This window comes from Myxocyprinus asiaticus, chromosome 48 (genome assembly GCF_019703515.2).
Source record: "Myxocyprinus asiaticus isolate MX2 ecotype Aquarium Trade chromosome 48, UBuf_Myxa_2, whole genome shotgun sequence".
In the NCBI taxonomy this organism is placed as follows: Eukaryota; Metazoa; Chordata; class Actinopteri; order Cypriniformes; family Catostomidae; genus Myxocyprinus; species Myxocyprinus asiaticus.
In genome coordinates, this window is record NC_059391.1 from 23,990,481 (window position 1) to 24,011,714 (window position 21,234).

At 35.8% G+C, this 21,234-nt stretch overlaps 1 protein-coding gene across 1 annotated transcript in view; it reads right to left on the reverse strand.

Annotated features, from left to right (window-relative positions):
* The window catches only part of LOC127437367 (mucin-2-like), a 36,984-nt gene extending 16,999 nt beyond the window's left edge, over positions 1-19,985 (reverse strand). The window contains exons 1-26 of the mRNA XM_051692186.1: positions 19,891-19,985; positions 19,729-19,794; positions 19,397-19,432; positions 18,987-19,251; positions 17,990-18,104; positions 16,599-16,686; positions 15,843-15,925; positions 15,460-15,670; positions 13,880-14,005; positions 13,576-13,693; positions 12,412-12,550; positions 12,217-12,324; positions 11,080-11,149; positions 10,673-10,807; positions 9,937-10,098; positions 9,643-9,737; positions 9,413-9,542; positions 9,072-9,321; positions 8,935-8,975; positions 7,438-7,541; positions 7,113-7,264; positions 6,599-6,737; positions 1,135-1,242; positions 801-983; positions 476-715; positions 233-389 (exon numbers count right to left, since the gene is read on the reverse strand). Coding sequence (XP_051548146.1) covers positions 233-389; positions 476-715; positions 801-983; positions 1,135-1,242; positions 6,599-6,737; positions 7,113-7,264; positions 7,438-7,541; positions 8,935-8,975; positions 9,072-9,321; positions 9,413-9,542; positions 9,643-9,737; positions 9,937-10,098; positions 10,673-10,807; positions 11,080-11,149; positions 12,217-12,324; positions 12,412-12,550; positions 13,576-13,693; positions 13,880-14,005; positions 15,460-15,670; positions 15,843-15,925; positions 16,599-16,686; positions 17,990-18,104; positions 18,987-19,251; positions 19,397-19,432; positions 19,729-19,794; positions 19,891-19,984 — 3,415 coding nt within the window. The 5' untranslated portion in view covers position 19,985. The remainder of the gene's footprint in view (positions 1-232; positions 390-475; positions 716-800; positions 984-1,134; positions 1,243-6,598; positions 6,738-7,112; positions 7,265-7,437; positions 7,542-8,934; positions 8,976-9,071; positions 9,322-9,412; positions 9,543-9,642; positions 9,738-9,936; positions 10,099-10,672; positions 10,808-11,079; positions 11,150-12,216; positions 12,325-12,411; positions 12,551-13,575; positions 13,694-13,879; positions 14,006-15,459; positions 15,671-15,842; positions 15,926-16,598; positions 16,687-17,989; positions 18,105-18,986; positions 19,252-19,396; positions 19,433-19,728; positions 19,795-19,890) is intronic.
* Positions 19,986-21,234: the final 1,249 nt, after the last annotated feature.

Consider the following 21,234-nt stretch of genomic DNA (forward strand, 5'->3'; position numbering starts at 1 on the left):
CACACATGCATAATAAGTAGACTTTTTTTTTTTTCTAAATAAACTTTTTATATTTGGAATTTTTCTGCCTCTTTTATTTTGTAGATTCTACGAGCCGACCCGTAACAGGGTCAACTATCCCTTTAATCATCTCTTAACTCCATAACACCTTCCTTCCCAAGTTCTATCATATTGGCTGCAAAGTAAAGTACATTTGTAAACAAAAAGTAATTTTATAAATATTTTGACTTACGACAAATGCTTGGGCTCCTCCATGCCACACAAGCTCCCTTTTTTCGGCATTCAGCAGCGTAGGCTGCCACGGCAGTACAGAAACAATCGCAATCACCCCCAGTGTCACATGCACAGGTGTCTCTTACACAGGCATCATAATATGGGACAGAGTCTACCTAAGGACAGGACAATCAGACAAATAGAGGGTTACCATGGTCACTACATTCGATGTATTGTATAAGATTTTTATACTGGTACTTACAAATGAATGGCAATCTTTAAAGACATCACTTTTGAGGATGCTGCATTGTTTAATAGCCCAGGCACTTCGATGGGGCTTTTCGTCACAAGGGTTCATCAAATTTGTCTCATCTGGACAGCTGGGATTCACCTTCCAACTATTCCCAAATGTATCTGCATCTGCTACCTCTTCTCCATTATGCTTCATAAAGTCATTATTTGCATTACCATCAAAGTTTCCACACAGTCCACACACCTTGCCCTGCCATACAGATCATGTGGAAGTTTAGGTGAGTGGATGAACAAACGGTAAGGGTTGTAGGGAGTCTTTGTGTATGTATGCATACCTTTAAGCTGGGATGCAGTTGGAGCATTATACTTGTTTTATTGTCCCAGATTAAGTTTAAAAGATCTCTGACCTCTATGACAATGTAAATCCCAGCAGATTGGATTTTATATTCATAATCAGTGCCATTGGTTTCAACCTTAACGTTGACCCCATTCTCCTCAGATAACATCATCTTGTATCTCTGCAGGATTTTAATAGTCAGTGGCATAATACTGAGTAATATACAGTAAATAATGTATATAAGTTACATTCAAGTTGTATCATGAATGTTTTAGGATACTTTAATAGTACAATACAATAGTGCTGTCTTTGTGCAATTAAAATAACCTCACCCCAAAGTAAAGATCGATGGACTTGGAGCAAATAGAGTTGGTACTGCCACAGGGGATGTTCTCGGTGACAAGGCGGAAAGAGGGACTGTGGTCCATTTCACAATAATCCTAGAGTGGTAACATGCAGTCACACAGTGTCAGGCAGTGAGCAACTTAAAACTTTTTTTACCCCCAAAAAAGACATTTATAATAGGGTTATAGGCTTATAATAATAATAAAATTAACAATAATAATAATAACAAATTTAAATGCAGTTATTGCCATCTGGAGCCATATTTAAGCCAGGGACAGGGCTTAAATTGGGCTGCAACGGTCCAGCACTGTTTACTTGTTTGTCAATCTATTCTATTTCTTTTATGTTCCAACATGGTTTATGTTTGACACACTTCACACATTCTGGCTCCATTTCATGAGTATACTTGCTCAGAATTCTTTAAAGATCATTATGCTTTACTCTAGTCAGTTCCGCATGCTGGTAGAGGCAGCTATTCAAGAGCAGGGTGAGACCACGCACCCCAGCATACAGACGCGCGTCCCACTTCTCTATTTTTCTGTGGTCCGATCTTTAATTCATAGAAATAGCGAAATACAGTATGGAATCAACTGCTCACCCATTTCTGAGATCAGTATGCAGTGGCAATTTTGCTCAGTTTATTTCAAAACTATAGTTTAAAAACTGTAAACTGAGTTTATTCTGCATCAAGAGAAAGTACCAACCCGTCGATCTCACAATGCCTATAGATTTGGATAACATTATGGAGTCGCATCATATTGTTACCTGAGGAGCGGCCTTTTATAAAAAGAAATCTGGTCATCCTTGATCATATCAGGTACAATATCCTCTAAACGAGATGCCAGTATTTTCGCCAGTAGTTTTATATAACAAGGCAATGGGTCTATATGAGGAGCAGGTGTCAGGACATTTACCCTTCTTCAGTATAAGAGAAATATTGGCCTCTCTCAAAGATTTGGGGAGTATCCCATTGTTAAAAGAATGATTGGACATACTAAGCATGGGCTCTAATATTACAGTCTGCCATTCTTTATAAAACTCGCTGCCTAATCCATCTGGACTGGGTACCTTTGCACTCTGCATTTTGGAGATTGCTTCAGACAGCTCTTCTACAGAGATTGGTGCATTTAACCATATTTTATGTTCCTCTGAGACAGTTGGAAGTTTGATTTTTGAAAAAAGACCTCTAATAAAGTAGCGGCAATCATGGGCAGCTCAGAGTCATATAGTTTCGTATAATAGTCTATAAATGTATTATTTATCGATTTGCAATCAAAGTGTAGTGTTCCGTTTACATCCACAATTGATACGATTGCCCGTGAGTCGCTTTTCTTTTTAGTCAGGTATGTTAAATATCTACCTGGCTTATCTCCATGTTCATAGAACTTTTGTTTCACGAATCTCAACTTATGTTCTGCATCCTGAGTGAGTAATGAGCCTAAAGTGCATCTCAATGCTAATATCTTTTTAAGCAGGGTCTTGTCTGCAGATTCAATATATTCTTCCTCTTTATCCTTTAAATCCTTCTCCAATAGTCTTTTAGTTTCAGGTTTAGCACATTTTTTTAGAGGAGGAAAAGGACATAATTAGCCCCCTTTTTTAGGCTTTACTCGTCTCACAGAGAAGCGAGGGGTCTTGAGTGGATTGTGTATTAATGCAATAAAATGAGTTGACTTCTTCAAGAAAAAAGGATTTAAATGACTGATCCTTAAGGATCATAGTGTTTAATCTACATTGTCGATGGATTTCTCTGTTTATGACCTTCACATCATGGGATATCATTGCTTGATCCAAGATTATGATGTTATTAATACGACAAGCCAGTACTAAATGTAATAGAGTCTTGGGCATGAAATAATAGTCAATCCTAGTATAGTACTGGTGTGGAGGGGAGAAAAAGCCATATTCTTTGCCGGTCGGGTGCAGCTCTCCAAACATCACTGAACCCCAAATCTTCACAGATACCATTAATTTGTTTGGCTACTTTTGAGGGGCTATAATTTTATACAGAAATGTGATGCCCTGTGAAGATAGTATACATTAATCAGGGAAATTGATTTACCATATAAAACACCACTTATAATTATAAAGTGGCCCTTGTCATCTTCTATCAAATTGACAATGCTCAGTGGGATGTCTTTTCTGATCAACACTGCCACCCCTCGACTATTAGATTAAAATGACGAAAAGTATGCCTAACTATAGCCTCCCTGTTGCAATTGTAAATGCTCCAGTTTTTCTTAAATGTGTTTCTTGCAAGAGAGCAATGCCAATATTTTCTTTTTTGATATTGGACATAATTTTTGTTCTTTTTACAGGATTATGGATTCCCCTGACATTCCATGTACGTACATATATTAATTGTATTATCCAGTGTCATGGACCTTGATAAGAAAAACAAATGTTTCTGGACATCTTTAGGAAGTTTAAATATTGACCTGAAAGAAGAATTTGCTGAGCTAAATCAAAACAACGAACATTTCCCAGAGCTAAGTTACAAGCAAAACATAAACAGCAGAAAATAAAAAAATAATAAAAAAGTAAAAAGAAAAGAAAAGGGGACTCTCCCTTTCAAAACTCACAAAAGGGTTCCAAACCAGTCTTAATTGTAGAAAGAAGTACAAAGTTACTTCAAAAACCATCATTCATCTCAACAAAGTCAGCTCACCATACATCAGACACCTGCAAGACTAGCATGGCCAGTCCTACATGACCAATACTCCAGATGGATTATGACCCAGAGTCTCTAGAGAGCCAGAAAAAAAGTTAGTCAGAGACTAATTCGAAGGCTGCAGAGAGTCAAGAAGGGCTGTCACCTCCTCAGGAGAGCTGAACTTCTTACGCGTCTAGTCGACGTTGATGCTGAGCGTAGCAGGATATAGTAAGGCATATTCTATTTTTAACTTCCAAAGTCGTATTTTCACCTCAACAAACGCTCTCCTCTTCCGGACAACAGCGGAGTAATCGTTAAAAAAAAGAAACTCTTGGGCCTATTGCTTCTGAGGCTGATGTTTGCTGGTTAATGCTGGGGGTGAAATGCTTGCTGGCCGCCAACATCCCTCTCTGCTTATCTTGAAAATTATAGAATCGCACAATCACTGGTCGAGGGCAACGGCCTGCCACAGGCTTCGGAGCAAGGGAACGGTGAGCCCTATCCAGTTTCAGTTCCCCAGACTTTGTGTTCAAATTGGGAAATTCAGGGATCCATTTTTCAAAAAACTTGTGTGCGTTAGAGCCCTCTGTATCCTCCGGCAAACCGACAATGCGCACATTGCATCTTCTGCCCCGATCTTCTAAATCATCCAGCTGTTCAGTCAAGGTCTGAATTTGATTTTCCAGATCCTGCACTTTGGTTTCGTTGGCACTGCAGATATTTTCTGTCGTTTCAATTCTATCCTCTGCACCTTGGATTCGATGCGTAATGCTTTGTATCTTAGTCGATTGATTATCGATTGCTTCCAAGACAGCTGAAAATATGCATCAATTACTGATACTATATTGTCCGTCATATTCTTCATAGCTTGGATCAGATTTGGATCAGTGATGGGGCTGATTGCAGCGTCATCCAAGGCCGCTTTCATGGCTTCTTCCTCAGGGTTTAGCGTAGCATTAGCTTGAGAGCTATCTGAGGCCATGTCAGCCAATCTGGGTGCATTCTTTGATGCGTTTCTTTAAGCGCTTCTCAACTGAGTTCCCGACAGTTTCGCAAAATAATTGCTTAGACTCATCTTTGTTAACATACAGTCTAACTTTGAAGTGATTCTCAGAGTAAATAAAAGAAAATGATGAAATTAAATGAGACTAGCCACGCAGCTCGAAAGAGTACGTGTTCACTCTGCGTCACCATCTTGCATACTTAGACACCCATATTTTTCATTGAATGGATGTTATAACAGCAATCACACGATTAAGGCTCCACAAAATATTTTATTAAATGGCATCTACTACCAACTGTAAATGTTCACACATACAAAACCTTCCAGATGAATAAATGGTTAATTATTGTTATTTACACAGATACCACTAGGCTATTCATATTAATAATTATTTTAGCGACTCAATATTAGGCTACAGCAAGCAAATATGCATGATTTATTTTATTAGCATAACAGCAAATTAAATAATAGGCAGTAAAAACTATTTGCTAATGCAGCAAAAAAATAAAAATAATAATAAATAAAACCCGGAAGTGTTTGGACCTGTATACACCGTTAAAAGTGGTCCCGCACCTATGTCATGCAGTTGAATTACAGTTTTGGAAGTTAAGATTAAATTCTGTGGAGAGTTTCTTCTTCACAAGCTCAAGGAACGATGATTAATTTATTTTTAGTCGTCTCCATGCTGGATCGTTTCAAGTTTGATTGGATGCTTATTGATTTAAACATGAATGGATGCAATTACAAAGGAATGTTACAAATGCGGATACACTTGTTTCAATGCTACCATATTCTAATAAATATGTATTAATGTAATTAAGGTATTAAGAATTGCACTTTGTTATTTTATATTTGTTTTAAAATGTTACATTCTTTCAGAAATAAAACATTCTCCATGCACGCAGTGACTCAAGACATTTTTGTCCGGCCACTGATCTAGAGCCAACTTTCCCTTCCCGCTAGTAATTAAAGTTTGAATATGAGGTGGGGAAACTAATCTAGACAGTTTACTGGTGCAGCCGCGAGCAGTGTTATCCCGGCGCGGCAATAGGAATTTACGATCAATAGGCCTACCTAATAAGCATTAATACGAATATCATGTGCATGACCAGGGGAAGGCTAAGCCTTGCCCAGCCTTACACACGCTCCGCCTATGCCAACCTTGATTGTTGTTACCTTTGCAATGGTATTTACATTTTTTAAACTCTTGTCATGGCCAGCTTAAAAAGGTAAAAGTACTTTCACTTGGTATCCATGCCAGGAAGGGACGTGGGACATGGCGTAACTATCCTTAAAAAACTGTCTACACTGACTTCTACAAACCCCACTAACATTCATTACATTGGTAACACATAACAGAAGTTAATTTATCTTGAAAAGTAGTCGAAAATAATGATTTTGATAACTTTACAGCTGGAGTAACAAAGTTTGTTTTTCTAAAAATAAGATCTTAATGTTATAGCCTTTAAATCCCTCACACACACTTGCCTGGCTTACATTATAAGTTTACTACTGTAAACGTATGCCCTGTTCATTTATATAAACTGGGGTATTAGTAAAAATTGTTTGTGGAAATCAATCACATGCCACAGAAAATGACCCAAATAATTCCTTCAACATGTTGAAACACCCACACGGGGTATTTCTTAAGTATATTCAAAATGCATTTTAATTTTGCTCATCCGTGTTATTTTTTAATTTTTATTTTTTAAACTAAAAGATACAATTTAATCAAAAGCAGTTTCATTTTAAAAAGTTCTTCATGACTAGAAGTACATAGTTAAGAAAGACTTACGTGAGCTAAGATGTATTCACAGTCTCCGTGAAAGGAATATCTCTTGCCATCAAATGTCTTGAAATGACCTTCACCATAAATGGTACAGGTGCCATAGCATGCCTTTTCTGTACAAGTCCACATCCCATCTATGCATGTACTGAAATATAGAGAACAATTCACAAATAAATACTGAACCATTTCATGCAATGATGGATGGCTCATTTCTTTATTATTACTATTTTCCACGTTTTAGAATACTAGTTAAGTCCTTAAAACTATGAATAACACAAATAGAACTATGGAAATGATGTAGTGACCAAAAAAAAAAAAAAAAAAAATCCTATATTTAGAACTATCCTATATTTTAGCTTCTTCAGAGTACCTACACTTTGCCGAGATTAGAGCTCTGCGAACTTTGGGAATTCTCTCAACAAACTTCACAAGCTGTCCACCTGAAATGCTCAATGCAATCCGATCCATTGGCAATGATAAAACAAAGATGGCACTGTGATAATATGGATGATTGGCTCACCAGGTGTTACAGTCCTCTTGAACTTGCTCGCCAGGTGAATAAGTGAGTCCATTGTGGGTACATGGGCAGTTTCTCTTCTCCACACATCCATCTTTGCCATCTGCCAGAAAACCAACTGGGCACATACATCCTGATACACACCCTGTACTTACCTATAGCCAAAACAAACCAAGAAGAGCAAAACTGTAACCATGTTCCCTACAAGATTGCTATTACAAGACATGTTTCATTTTATCAATGTACTTTAGCAAACAATAAATAATGTAGTCAATTATTTTCATTCTTTTATCCACATGTTCTTATCCATCTATCCATCCTAACTCACGCAGTTATTTGGGTCTTGGTTCTGACATGTCCTTTGACACTCTGTTCCCTTTTGTCCTGGTTCATAACTTGAGCAGTTGAAGAAGACCATTGGAGCCTTACAGTCTAAAAACAGAACAGGCACATGGATGAGGAGTATAAAAACTGAACAGCAAAAAATCATTTTCTTAATCAATATTTGTCTTCTTTTCCAGTAAAAATATCTAAACATCCTTAAAACAAGATTAATTTACTGGAAAGCAAAATTGTGTAAGATAAATACAGTAGATGATAATAAGAGTATACGTTTCAGAGGATCTACTGTATATTGAATTGAAGGAATGTTCTGGGTTCAATACAAGTTAAGCTCAGTCGACAGCATTTGAGGCATGATGTTGATTACCACAAAACTTAATTTCGAATCGTCCCTCCGTTTCTTTAAAAAAAAATCAAAAACCGAGGTTACTGTCAATGAAAATGAATGTGGTATATTTTTGGAGGGTTTTAAGGCAGAAATGTGAAGCTTATAATTTTATAAAAGCACTTACATTAATTCTTCTGTTAAAACTTGTGTATTATCTGAGCTGTAAAGTTTTTTTACATTGTCATTTTTACAGTCATTTTAGGGTTTTAGGGTTTGTTGACATTGCATCATCATGGCAACGAAGTTGTAAAATTGGCTATAACTTTACACAGAAATGGTTAGTAAGCTATTTTTTTTATTATCACATTATCATGCTAACATACATATTGTTTATGTCTTGTGGCTATACCTTTGAAAAAGTGAGTATTTTAACGTTGAAAAATTGGCCCCCATTCACTTCCATTGTAAGTGCCTCACTGGAACCAAGATTTTTGCTATTTTTTTTTCTTTCTTTTTTCTTCTCCCCTTTCCTCCCCAGTTTGGAATGGCCAATTCCCAATGCGCTCTAAGTCCTCTTGGTGGCATAGTGACTCACCTCAATCTGAGGTGGCGGAGGACAAATCTCAGTTGCCTTTGCTTTTTTATAAAGTGTCAAAATTAATTTTTGAGGCAATCAGCATTATGCCACAAATGCTGTCGATTGAGCTTAACTTGTATTTAACCTGGAATATTCCTTTACGTTTATTTTTCTTACCCTGGCAGATGGTTTTTTCCTGGTTTTAAGCATAAACATTACAACACTTAGATTTATGCTTAAAACATGAAAAAAACAATTGAGATAAGAAAAAGTGAACGTGAAACGACATGAGTGCAAGTAAATTATGACAAAATGTTCATTTTTGGGAGAACTATTCTTTTAATTTAAGATGGAGACAACTGCTCTCATTACTTATGCAATTTTGCTTCTCAAACAAATTTATATTTTTTTAAGGATGTTAAGATATTTTTAATGGAAAGCAAGACAGAAATACTATTTAAGAGAATGCTTCTGCTGCAGTGTGTACACATAATACCAATGTTGCCTTATATCAGTCATGTCTCAATAATTATTTGAATTTGGCTTGTGGTATTGCTGAAGATATAGCCAGAGTTTACCTTCTTTTCTGGAGCAGTGTAATATGCCGAGATTACAGGTGCTGTAATATGACAAAATAGTTCACAGAATAAATAAATCTACCATCAAGTGTTGTTATATGGTTTCTATCAGTGATGCATGTAAATTATATTTGTACCATTTAACCCCGTCCTTGCTGAATATTTCTGATGGCTTTATAACCTCGATGCCAGAGTAACATGGACACTGGCTAGCATGCACACAGGTGCCTGCATCATTGATGTAGGTGCCCTCAGGACAGACACAGCCATCTACAGGTGTGGACAATTTGCAGCTGTAATCCTGCCCACTGAGAGAACGGCAGGTACTGCCACAGCTGGTCACGCTGTAGGAGTACTTCATGTTGTTTGAACACTCCGAAACCGTGTCTGTACAGCCAGAGACAGATAGGCAGCTTGTAAACAAATCAAGCCTTGGAAGCTAAACAATCAAACAAACATAAGCATATAAAGCTCTCACTGCAGGGGTCTGAAGCCATCCAGTTCTGGAGAACGACTCCTCTGGCAGCACAGGCGTGGGCATAGGTGGACAGGGATGCACACATACACTTCTTAATATCTGTACACTTACAGGTGTCATAGACGCACCTCTGCAGAGGACGAAAGCCAGATTGCATACGTGAAGATACACAATAGTACAGTACATATAAAAAGAGTCTATAACTGTATGTTTTGTGCAGGTAGACTCACATCATAGTAAATCTCAGGACAAATTTCTGAATGACATGGGGCAAAGGTTCCATTTGGGTTTGTGAGACGGGAACACCAGTCTTTTGCAAATTTCTCTAAGTGAAAAGAATCAAAAGGACATTGATTGCCTTTGTTAAGCATAGCAAGATTGTAAACAACGAAGATGATTGGGTGATTTTTCTTATAATATGTCTAGAAAAAACATAATTATTCAAATGCAACATAGATGTTGCAAAACTAGTTACAGTATGTTTAACTGTTTATATACTGTGCATAAATAACTGTAATAAGTACCTGTATCCACACTCAGACTACAGGGGTTTTCAAATGAGCTTTCAAGATCTGGACAACTGGAGTGTTTCCAAAAGTTAATAAAGGTTGCTGGTGTCCCCTCTGTAATGCCCGATTCTGTTTTAAAGTCATCTTTTAAGACATTGTTATAGTTCCCACACAGACCTGAGAGAAGCATGATGTAAAAGTAGGATTAGTAGTAGACTAGGGAAACAGACCATTAACAATGAAACATGAGCAATTCACAGTCTAGTTCAAACACTTTACAATAAGGTTCCATTCATTAACATTAGTTAATGCATGAGTTATCATGAACAAACAATGAATGATATATCATTACAGCATTTATAAATATTTGTAATGTTAGTTAAAAAAGACAATTGTTCATTGTTAGTTCATGTTAGTTCATAGTGCATTAACTAATGTTAACAAATACAACTTTTGATTTTAAGAATGTATTAGTATATGTTGAAATTAACATTAATTATGGTTAATAAATGCTTGTTCATTGTTAGTTCATGTTAACAAATGGAAACTTATTGTAAAGTGTAACCAGTTAATTATGATAAAGTTGTTTAACTAGTCTTTTCCTAAAATTTGGGTGTAGTGGGTTCAAATGTCCAAAACTGATTCTGTCATGTACTGAAAGTGATTTTTGATAATCCACATTTAATGCACAAGTATTTATTTTAACAAGAATCAAGATGACAAAAATGATCTACTTTCTGCTTAAACTCACCACTCAGGTTCCCTCTCTCTTCAGGGCTGGCTACAATATACAACTGCATGATTGGAGCCAACTGGATCTCTAGACGAAGACTCTTCATATCAGCAATTATGAAAGAGGAAGAGGGCTGGAGGATGACCACACCATCTGTGATAATGAAAGGAGTGGGTTATAAAAAAAGCATCGTTTTGACAATGGTGCTTTTATGGTGCTTTATTTTCTACTTGAACATTCTTCCAAACTTCTCATTTTATGTTTCATGGAAGAAAGAAAGGAATATGGATTTGAAACAACATAAAAGTGAGTATACAATGACAGAATTTTCATTTTTGAATAAACTATTCCTTTAATAATGCAGAAGGAATAGACTTTTTGTTTTATAAGTCTTATAATGAGGTCCCTCATATTTAACTACCAACCTGTGAAGACAGGAAGACCGTAAGGTTTGTTTCCATTCAGTGTCACGGTTCCATCAGAAGTAAAACGAATCTGTTTCATAAGTAAAACAACAAAAATAAAACACAATTATGTATTGTAATTGTATGTTCTAATGTATTGTTTGGATGAAGTTGCTTCTAATAATCAATAGCTATGTTTCCATCAAAGTTGCGAATTTAATTTATGCAAAAAACCATATTGTTGCAAAAACAATGTGCGAATAAAGATGCGTTTCCATCCAAGGGTGTTCAAAATGATGAAATCGTTACTTCCGGAGAAATTGTAGGCACTGTGAGTGTTTTATTAATAAAACACTGGCGGTTTAGAGCATGCAGACAAAACGCTGTAAAGAACTTTGTCTTATGTTTGGGAGCGACAGCGCATCACACACTTCTGGGAGTGCTATATATGTGCATTCATCCATCCTTATGGCTATGCCATGCGGATCTATAAGATATTTTTCAAAAATGTCAATAAACTTTCTGTTCTGAACAGTTCAAGTTTGTTTTCAACTTATTTGCTCTGCAAACTCTTTGTAGACTTTGGATTTTCTAAACACCATTATTTCAGGATGACCAAAGCAACATTTCAGATGCCATGATTGGCCCACTGATTAGTGAAGTAATGAAAGAGTTTTTCAGTCACATGACCTTTTTGATGCACATCTTTTAGTCCTATAAAACTCAATAGGACTTTATTTGGTAAATGTGTTTCCATCATTGTTTATGTGTATTTCTTCTTATCAAAATTAAAAATGTATCCACCACAAGCAAGCATATACATTTTTTATGCGCATTTTGGAGATTTACTTGCATATTGGTGTTTCCATCCAGCAGTTTTATGCGATATCCCAAAATGTGCATAAAAAGAACGTTGATAGAAACATAGCTACTGACTCAAGAGCAGAGCCAGGTCAGAACAGGTTAACTGTGCTGTTATTGGGGCTGATGGCAAGAGTGGTTAAAAAAGAAAAAGTATCCAGCACATTCAATTAGTACTTTTAGGGGTTAGCGTAATTTATTTAAGTTATTTTAGAATTTGAATGTATGTAAAATAATTAGTTAAAATATGTCAGAATTACAATTATTATTATTATTGTAAACAACTACAGTGCTTACAGTGGTTCCTGAGATGACAAGGGTAACCGAATTTAGACAAGTTTCTGTTCGGTCTGGATCACACTTTGCCAGATTTCCCAGGACAGCAATATCACTATCACTGGAATGCTGAAGAAAAAAAAAAAAAGAGATCATTTTAAGAAAGTACCATTCAGTAAAAGTAAAGGTGCATTTTCTGCTTTGAGAGTCACAGACCTTAGTGAGGATGTAGTCACAGTTGCCGCTGAATGTGAAGCTTTTTCCATCATAAGTGGTGATGTGAGACCCTCCCACAACAAAGCAGATTCCGGGACATTTCAGATCCGTGCAACTCCAATATCCAGCAGCACACACACTGTTGCAATATGGCACAATGTTATTATGGATCAGTTCTGTCAAATTCGATTGACTGGTGCATGTGTGTGTGTAATGTATATTTATTTCTGTGTATACCGGTGTTCAACTGGTAGAACTACAGGGATGTTAGTACAACTTGTACACTTGCATCACCAAAGTCATGGGTTCGAATATACAGTAAATTTCTTTGAATAATGCATCTGCATGTTTGTGGGTGTTTATGTCTAAAACCTGAAATCACCTACATCGTGGGGACCCACCAAAGGAAAACGGCTTAATAAACATACTAAAGAAAGGGAAAGGGATAGTTCATTCAAAAATGAAATTCTGTCATCATTTATTCACCCTCATAAAAGGGTGTGGCCAGGAAATTACTTTTGGGTGGGCCTCAACAAAAATGAATGGGCCAAGTTTTCGCTCCCAATTTTTTTTTTACCAATTTCTTCTTAACAATAGAGAAGCGGCGCATTCAAACAGTTCTTTCACACTTTTAGAAATCAGAATTTATGCTTAAAAATTTTTTTTTTTAAACTATTGTATAAATATATATTTGAAGTCAAAGAATAATCTCTAATATTCTGGATGGGCCTGGGTCCTAGGCCCACCCCGGCCCGCCCTTGGCTACGCCACTACCCTCATGTTATTGCAATACCACAAAACACCAAAGGAGAGAGGAAAGTTACCCTTTCACTTTCATTGTTTGGAAAACAGTTGCAATAAAAGTGAATGGTGACTGAGACTAACATACTGCATCTCCTATTGGGTTCCATGAAATAAAGAATGCCATACTGAGTAAATGACATCATTTAATTTTTTGGGTGAACAATCCCTTTAATAAAAGTCTGAAAATGTAAAAAGGTTTCATTTAGGGTTAGGTTTAGGTGTAGAGGAACAAAAAAATTATTTGCTGATTATAAAAACAATAGAAGTCAATGTAAAGTCCTCTCCGTGATAGAAGAAAATGTGTGCGTGTGTGTGTGTGTGCGTGCGTTCAAGCGTGTGTGTTATTAACCACTGACTCACCATGTTTTACATGCTTGTGTGTATGTCTCTCCCGATTGGTATATTGTGCCGTCATGCTCACATGGACACTCGTTGATAGGAACACAACCGCTGTGACCAATGTCATCTTCCACAGTGCCTTTATAAAAAAAAGGCAAAATGGGGTACAATTGTATTAAAAAGAGAAAGAACCTATTAGCTCTGGTATTAAAGCTCTGCTTGTGTAGCAAGTTATTTTTAACACAACCAGAACTGGCGAGGAAGGAAAATCCTCATTTAAGGTTTAATTTAAGTGCAAGAAACCTGGTCTCCAATTGTGTCTTACCCACAGGGCAGAAACAGCCATCCACACAGTGTTCTTTACACAAAATGCTTCCTTCTGGGTCTGTGCAGGTGTCTCTGCATGGACTGCCACACTCAAAGTATTCCATGTTTAGTGGGCATGTCTTTGCTGCTTGACAGAACAAAACATAGTATATCACAAAACATATCATGGTTGCTGCTCTAGATAATTGTAAAAACTATGCAATAATAAATATTTTTTTCCCCCTGTTTTTCACTGATTCTTGAGACACAGGACATAATATGTTCCAAAATTACCTGCCATTAGTTTTGGAAATAACAACATTTACAGTTGGAAATTAATCGTGATCACTGAATGTTCTTAGCACAAATGTACTATTTAATTAGATCATCTCAAAATCAGAATTATGACCTCAGATCGTAGTTTAGTACTTAATGAAGATTAACATATATCAAACTTAAGCAAAAAAGAATTTTTCAAATGAAAAGACATTTCAATTTCTTTACAAATACATTCAGGTAATATCAAAGTCAGCCTTCATTCTTAAAGTTGTCTTTCCATATCTTCCCTGCTATGAGTTCAGCAACATCACACTGGCTCTGGTGAGTTTATTTATTTATTTATTATTTTTTCAGATTTTCTGTCTGACGGTGGTGTTGATTCAATAGATGGATCTTAATTTGAAACCATCCTATATCAGTCCCTTCTTAATCGTAGTTGAGTCATGACAACTCTCTGAAAGATTTAGCATGTGAATGTGGGTATGACATATTGATAGGATTTGGTCTTGGCGGACTAAATCTGTGATGCTTCTGCTGGTGCAGAGCAACTACGGAGACTTGCTACTGCTAGAACAAACACAGACATGCTGAGTTAAGCATGTGGACATGCTTCCGCTGCTGCACAATTGTAAAAACACAAGACATGCTGCATCAAGCATGTCTGGCATGCTGCTGCACAATTAGACATAAATACAATCCCCATGTAGCAGATCTAGACAAGTGGAGCTGGGGAGGTGGAGGGTTTCAGCAAAAACTCTCGCAGCGTGCTGCAGTGAAACCGGCTTACTTGCAGACTGAGCAAATTTAAATGTTAGGCAAAGAGAGAGTACGATTACACGTCAAAGAACCAATCAGCATACACCATATGAGCCGAGTAGCTTGCCATATCACATGTTGGCTAACAGATATCAAGCTCAAAGAACCTATCAGCCTGTGCCATTCAGACTTTCATGCCTTAACTCAGCCACTTCAATGCAAGATTTGAAAATATTGATAATACTGTAAATATTTAACATAATTGTACACATTATTGTTGTTTCTGACCCATATTGAGCCATAGGTGAGAAGTAGTTTTGTACCAGTACTCAAGAATCAGTGATTTGCTGGATGACTTAAAGTGGTCCTTTTTAAAAAAAGCCAACACTGATTAGGTTATTATGATGAATTGTCTTTTTTTAGAAGTGTATTTATTTATATCCATAAATATACTTAATGATTTGAACTGTGTATCTAATTCTAACTGTTGGTTCACCCTAACGTGATACTGCCATATTATTCACTCGGATTCCTTTGTGATTTCTCGAAGATGACCATACTCACGACAGAGCTGGTGTGTTCTCCATGTTCCTGGCCTGCCACCAGCATGTGTGCACTGTCGTGAAATCTCTGTGAGCGTGTTGCAGAGACAGTCGTGGTTGCCATAACATTGACACAGGTCATTTACACAGGCCTTTTCAAATGAACTAAAGTCCAGCACATGGCGACAGTCATCAAACCCTGAACTGCTGAGAAACTGCTGACAAATGCTTGTCTGGGAGATAAAATAAAGCATTTCAGATGACTCTTTCAAAGGTACCAATGTTTCAATTAGTGAATAAGATGAAACAATTCAAAGGTAGTGTTCATGTTCTATTTTATCATTTCAAGAAATGTCCCAGAATCTGTTGAAACAGTTACAACAATCCTGATTTTATTAATTATACCTGATTTTCACATTGATCAATGGGGTCAAGTGTAATTTCCTTGCAGGATTCAGTTGGTGAAGACAACTTCCATGCGGCTGGACCTGAGAAGAATTCAGACATTAGAATCTTTACATGGTGAGGGTTTAAATTATATACGGGATATAGTTTTATAATTGTAAATGTAAACTAACACCAAAATTAAATATACAAATTTTCATAAAACTGTAAAAAAAAAAAAACTTAATTGGGAAAACCATTTTCATTTTCATTGCTCCAAAATGAACTAAAGTAAAACACAAACTGACCACAAATTATTTTTAGGTTCAGTTTTTGATATATAGTATATTGCAAAATTGCACCGAACAGAATAAAACCATTTCAATGCCAAATTAGGTAAATACATACATTTAACGCTGTTAAACATCTAAATATCTCAGTTAACATGTTAACTTTGGAAGCTCTTAAAAAACTAAATATACTGAAAAACTTAAATTAGAAAACAGAAAAAACTAATAATCATACAGTGACGGTTAAAACCAAAAAATTTGAATGGATAAAAAAAAAAAAATAGAAATAAAAAATGTATTAAAAATGTAAAAACATAATTACCCTGGTTTGAAGTACAAGAATACAAGAGTTATTTTTAACTTGCATTCCAGAGAAACTGAAAATATGTTGTACTTTGGAACAAATCTATTGCAGATTATTAAAACTTATTTTGAGAAGTAATCACATCAAGTGTAGTTGGTGATTTATTTAAAATATCAGGTTTACCAGTGTCAAAGAAATCATCAGTTTTGATGCCGTTAAAGTTTCCACAGAGTCCACAGGTTTGGCCCTGGTACTTCTCAGGAAGTTCAATCTAGGGAACATACATATAAAAAAATATAGTTGGAGATAAAATACCACATGGCGAATTCACTAAAAAGCTACTCTTGTTTAGCACACTGTATTACAGTGCAAAAAAACTGTGTTGTCCACTGACAGTATTTTTTTAAAGAGATATTTGGGTACATTCTCTTGTCATCATGGCAACAGTCATGCATGAAATGATAATCTATGAAGGAGAAGAACCAGGTATATATCCAGATGTATAGTGTATACAAGTGCACTTTCAGCATTTTAAAGAACCATTTCAGGTGTATGGATTGCAGTGGTGGTGCAATGCTGTACATCCCAAATAAAGTATACCAGATTGTGGTAGTCTGCTGCATCCTCCACAGTACCTAACACTTAGAACTAGCCTATGAGATTGAGAACTGAGCCATATTTTTGGGCGTGCTTGCACTGCTGCCTCATTTGTTTAATTCATTTACTGAATTAGGTGCTAAAACAACGCAGACAGCATGTACAAATAAACAATGCTGTTAGCTGGTACAATTCAAGTCAGTTGCCACCAGTGCATTTTCTCTCCAATCAGTGGCGTAGCCCCACCCAGAAAATTAGAGATTATTCTTTGACTTAAAATATATATTTATAAAACAGTTTGAAAAATGCAAAAATTCTGATTTCTAAAAGCGTTAAAAACTGTTTGAATGTGTCGCTTCTCTGTTGTTAAGGAAATTTTGGTTAAAAAAAAATTGGGTGAAAACTTGGCCCATACGTTTTTATTGAGGCCCACACAAAAGTTATTTCCTGGCAACACCCTTGTCTCCAATGCTAAATTGCTAAACAATAATTTATGATTAATTGAGAGACTGTCATTATGTTTATATACAGTATCTAAAAGCAATACTATGTATAAAGGAAAACAGAAAGCTCCAATAAAAAAAAAAAAAAAAACTAAATCAACATGTCAAAGCAAATTTGCAAAACTTGTTGGTTCACTGCTGCTTATTTAGGCAATCCGTATTTGATTGTTTAATGATGTACAAAAGTGACATCATATTCACACACTGCTTTTATTAGATACCCAAGATCAGGCTAAGAGATAAAGAGATAGTTCACCTAAAAATGTCTTGGTCACGCTTCTTTTTTTTATAGCGTATTTATTTTCTCCATACTATAAAAGTGAATGGTGACAAAGGCCGTCATATTACCTAACATCTCCTTAGTCCTAAGTCATACAGGCTTGGAACAACATGATGGTGATTAAATGACTTTTGGGGTGTACATTCCCTATAAGGTGAGGAATAACTGAACAGAGAGATAGTATTACACCATACCGATACAGAATGGTCTTCCTCCCAAAAGACAGTCACTCCATGTTTGTTAGAGATTTTAAGACTTGATGGGCTTCCCTCAAATTTAATTCCATTCTTATAAGTTGGAATAAACACCCTGTAAGTGGAAGTTTCAGAAAACATTACATTAAAAACAATTGAGGGACTTAGTATTTAGACCTTACATACTACAAGACCCTGTAGAGGTATTTAAAAAGGCATCACATGTCCAAAAGTCTGAGACCACATTAAACATCTGTGTTGTTAGGATTTTGAAAAATGTAAAACAAAAGTTCTGACGTAAAAAGAAGAAATATTTATGGTTCTGCACAGTTGTTCGGTCACTAATCAAATGTAAGCAAATTTGTGACATTGACCATATTAACACCTTGGTATGTCAGATGTCATCGCTTCCATTGAAGCACACAAGAAATCATACTGGGATAACACAGTTCATCAGGTTTTGAACAACCTTGCTGAGTCAATGCCAGCATTAGTCCCTGCTGTCATTAATAAATGGGGACATCCTAAATACGAAGACATTTATGTACAAATTTATCACCCAAATTGTTATGATGATAATACAATTTGTATATATATATATATATATATATATATATATATATATATATATATATATATATATATATATATATATATATATATTAAGGCTGTCAAACGATTAAAATATTTAATCGTGATTAATCGCATTTTTTGCAGTTAATCACGATTAATCGCAATATCTCTATAGACATGAGTGGACAAAAAATGCTTCATCCAGATGTATTTTTCAGTCATTCACACAAAACCTACTCCACCAACAGAGCTGAACAACACTCTGTTGAACACAGCACAACTCAATTCAAATGATGTACAAAATACGGTAGTTGTAAGTGTATTATGACAGGATTTATTTGCTTAATTTTCAATAGTGGTCTCAGACTTTTGGACCCCACTGTATAATTATTATGCTATAGGGCTCAAGTGTATTTAAACTTACACTTCTTCATCTATGGTGATGTTGCCATTACTGAGTTTGATGACTGTCCCCTCCAGCTTTATTGAGACTGTGCTGAAAGCAATTAAGTCATTTTCGGTCTTTCTTTGCATTTGGATATTAAAATCAGAAGACGTGATGTCGCACATCACTGCCAGAACATAGTTACACGTGTCCGGCTGTTGAAAGAAATGACCATCAAAGGTCTTGAAGTGGAAATTTCCCCATGTGCTGCAGATCATAGACTGATGATCGGGATTTGGTTGAGCTGAAACAAGAAAGAGGGGTTATACAATATGTATAGTAAGTACTTTTAGTGAGCAAAGATACACAGCTTAGTTTTCTGAAGTGTGAAACAAGTGAAACATAATACTATTCTGTCAGTTTCAAAATAATATTTGTGAAGAACCTACTTGTAGTTATGATCACATTTGTTGTGGTGGGGAACACTAAAATAGAAGACAAAAAGGAAATTGTTGTCATTTCTTGCCACTTCAAGGTGGAGACATACAAATTTAATTGCAAAAAGTGATTATTTAGTTTACTTAATAAATATTTTGAAAACGTAATTCTTAAATTGTAGCAATTTGGCAGTTTATAGTGTGAATTGTTGAGTTAAGCTATAATTATCGACTGAATGTAAAAGACATAGTGTAGGTCCATTTAGACATATTAAGCACTGGCATTAATTTATTACTTACATTAGTACATTCATATTATACATTACACACAATTAAACATTTACCTTTCATTGTTGGCCAAAAAAATTCAGTTGGATCTGCCATCATGGCTGCATAATCTGGCATATGGTCTTTAAACAGAAAATCAGAGATAAATATTTAAAATATTATCAAGAAATGAACTTTTATTGAAATGCTTCGTAACAATTTGTCTGTGGTGTGCTTACCTGCTTGTGTTGACTGCAGTCCAATTAGTAGTATGGCCCATCTCAGCATCCACATTTGGGATACCATCACAGTCTCCATGGATACAACATCCATGTTCTGCTCAACAGCCAATGTGCCCTATCTGTCTGGACTAGCTCTTTTATAATGCCATTTAGTTTGCATTGGGACAATGTAATTTGTAGTCAGAAGGTGCAACCCAGGTGTATGCATTACTGTGGTATGTTATCTTTTAATCAAATAAACATGTTATATCTTAGCTGTGTTTGAGATTAAACAAGGCTTATGTAAACTTTGGTGTCAAGAGACACTTTGTCACTCACAACACTGCATTTATCTCTGTTGTCATCTCAAATTTAACAAGGATGTGGATTCTCACTTGACAAGCCAACCATTCTGTAAAGAAGTTACAGAGCTTGACGCAGTGTAAAAGTCAATAACACCCTGAATGTCTACCTTGCTGTTGGTAGTTCTGGATCTGCAAGATCTACCTTTCTGCATTTACTGTACATTTATAATGATTAAGAGACCCTGTCATCCACAGAGATGAACAGAAGGTGCCTTATGTGAGACTTCCATGGTCAAATGATGGAGAAAAAAGGCAGTTCAGAAAGTTGTCTGCTGTAAAGATCTGTTACCTTCACAAACACAAAATACATATATGTAATTCAGTAAAAAATAACATAATTAATGCAAATACAAAAAGGCCCATAGGAAAGAAAAAACACACGTTTCTCCTAAAGAAAACAAGATTAAATATAGAGCTAACTGAGACATTAACTTACGTCTCCTGCTTCTCAGATGTTTCTTTTAAGAAAAAGGCAGCAGAAATCTCATGTTTCTCGAGTTTCAGAAGAGATCTCAGCAATGTTTCCCATTGTGCTCACATTTGCCAAGTATGCAATCAAAAGAGATTTTATAATGAACTTAAAGAAATCATCCCGTGATCAATACAATGGACAGGATTTGTGGCATAATGTTGATTAAAAAAATAAAATAAAAAAATACTGGTCCCTCCTTTTAAAAAAAGCAAATATTACAGTGAGGCACATACAATGGAAGTGAATAGGGCCAATTGAAGGGTTTAAAGGTAGAAATGTGAAATTTATCACTTTATAAAACACACGCATTAATTGTTAAAACTTGTATATTACTAGAGCTGTAAAGTTGTTTAAATCGTTGTTTTTGTTACAACGAAGTTGTGAACTTGGGTATACCTTTACACAGAAAAGGTAAGTAAGCAATTTTATCACACTAAAATCGTGTTAACACACATATTTTTCAAGTCTTGTGGCTATACTTTTGAAACAATGAGTATTTTAATGTTTACGGATTGGCCCCATTCA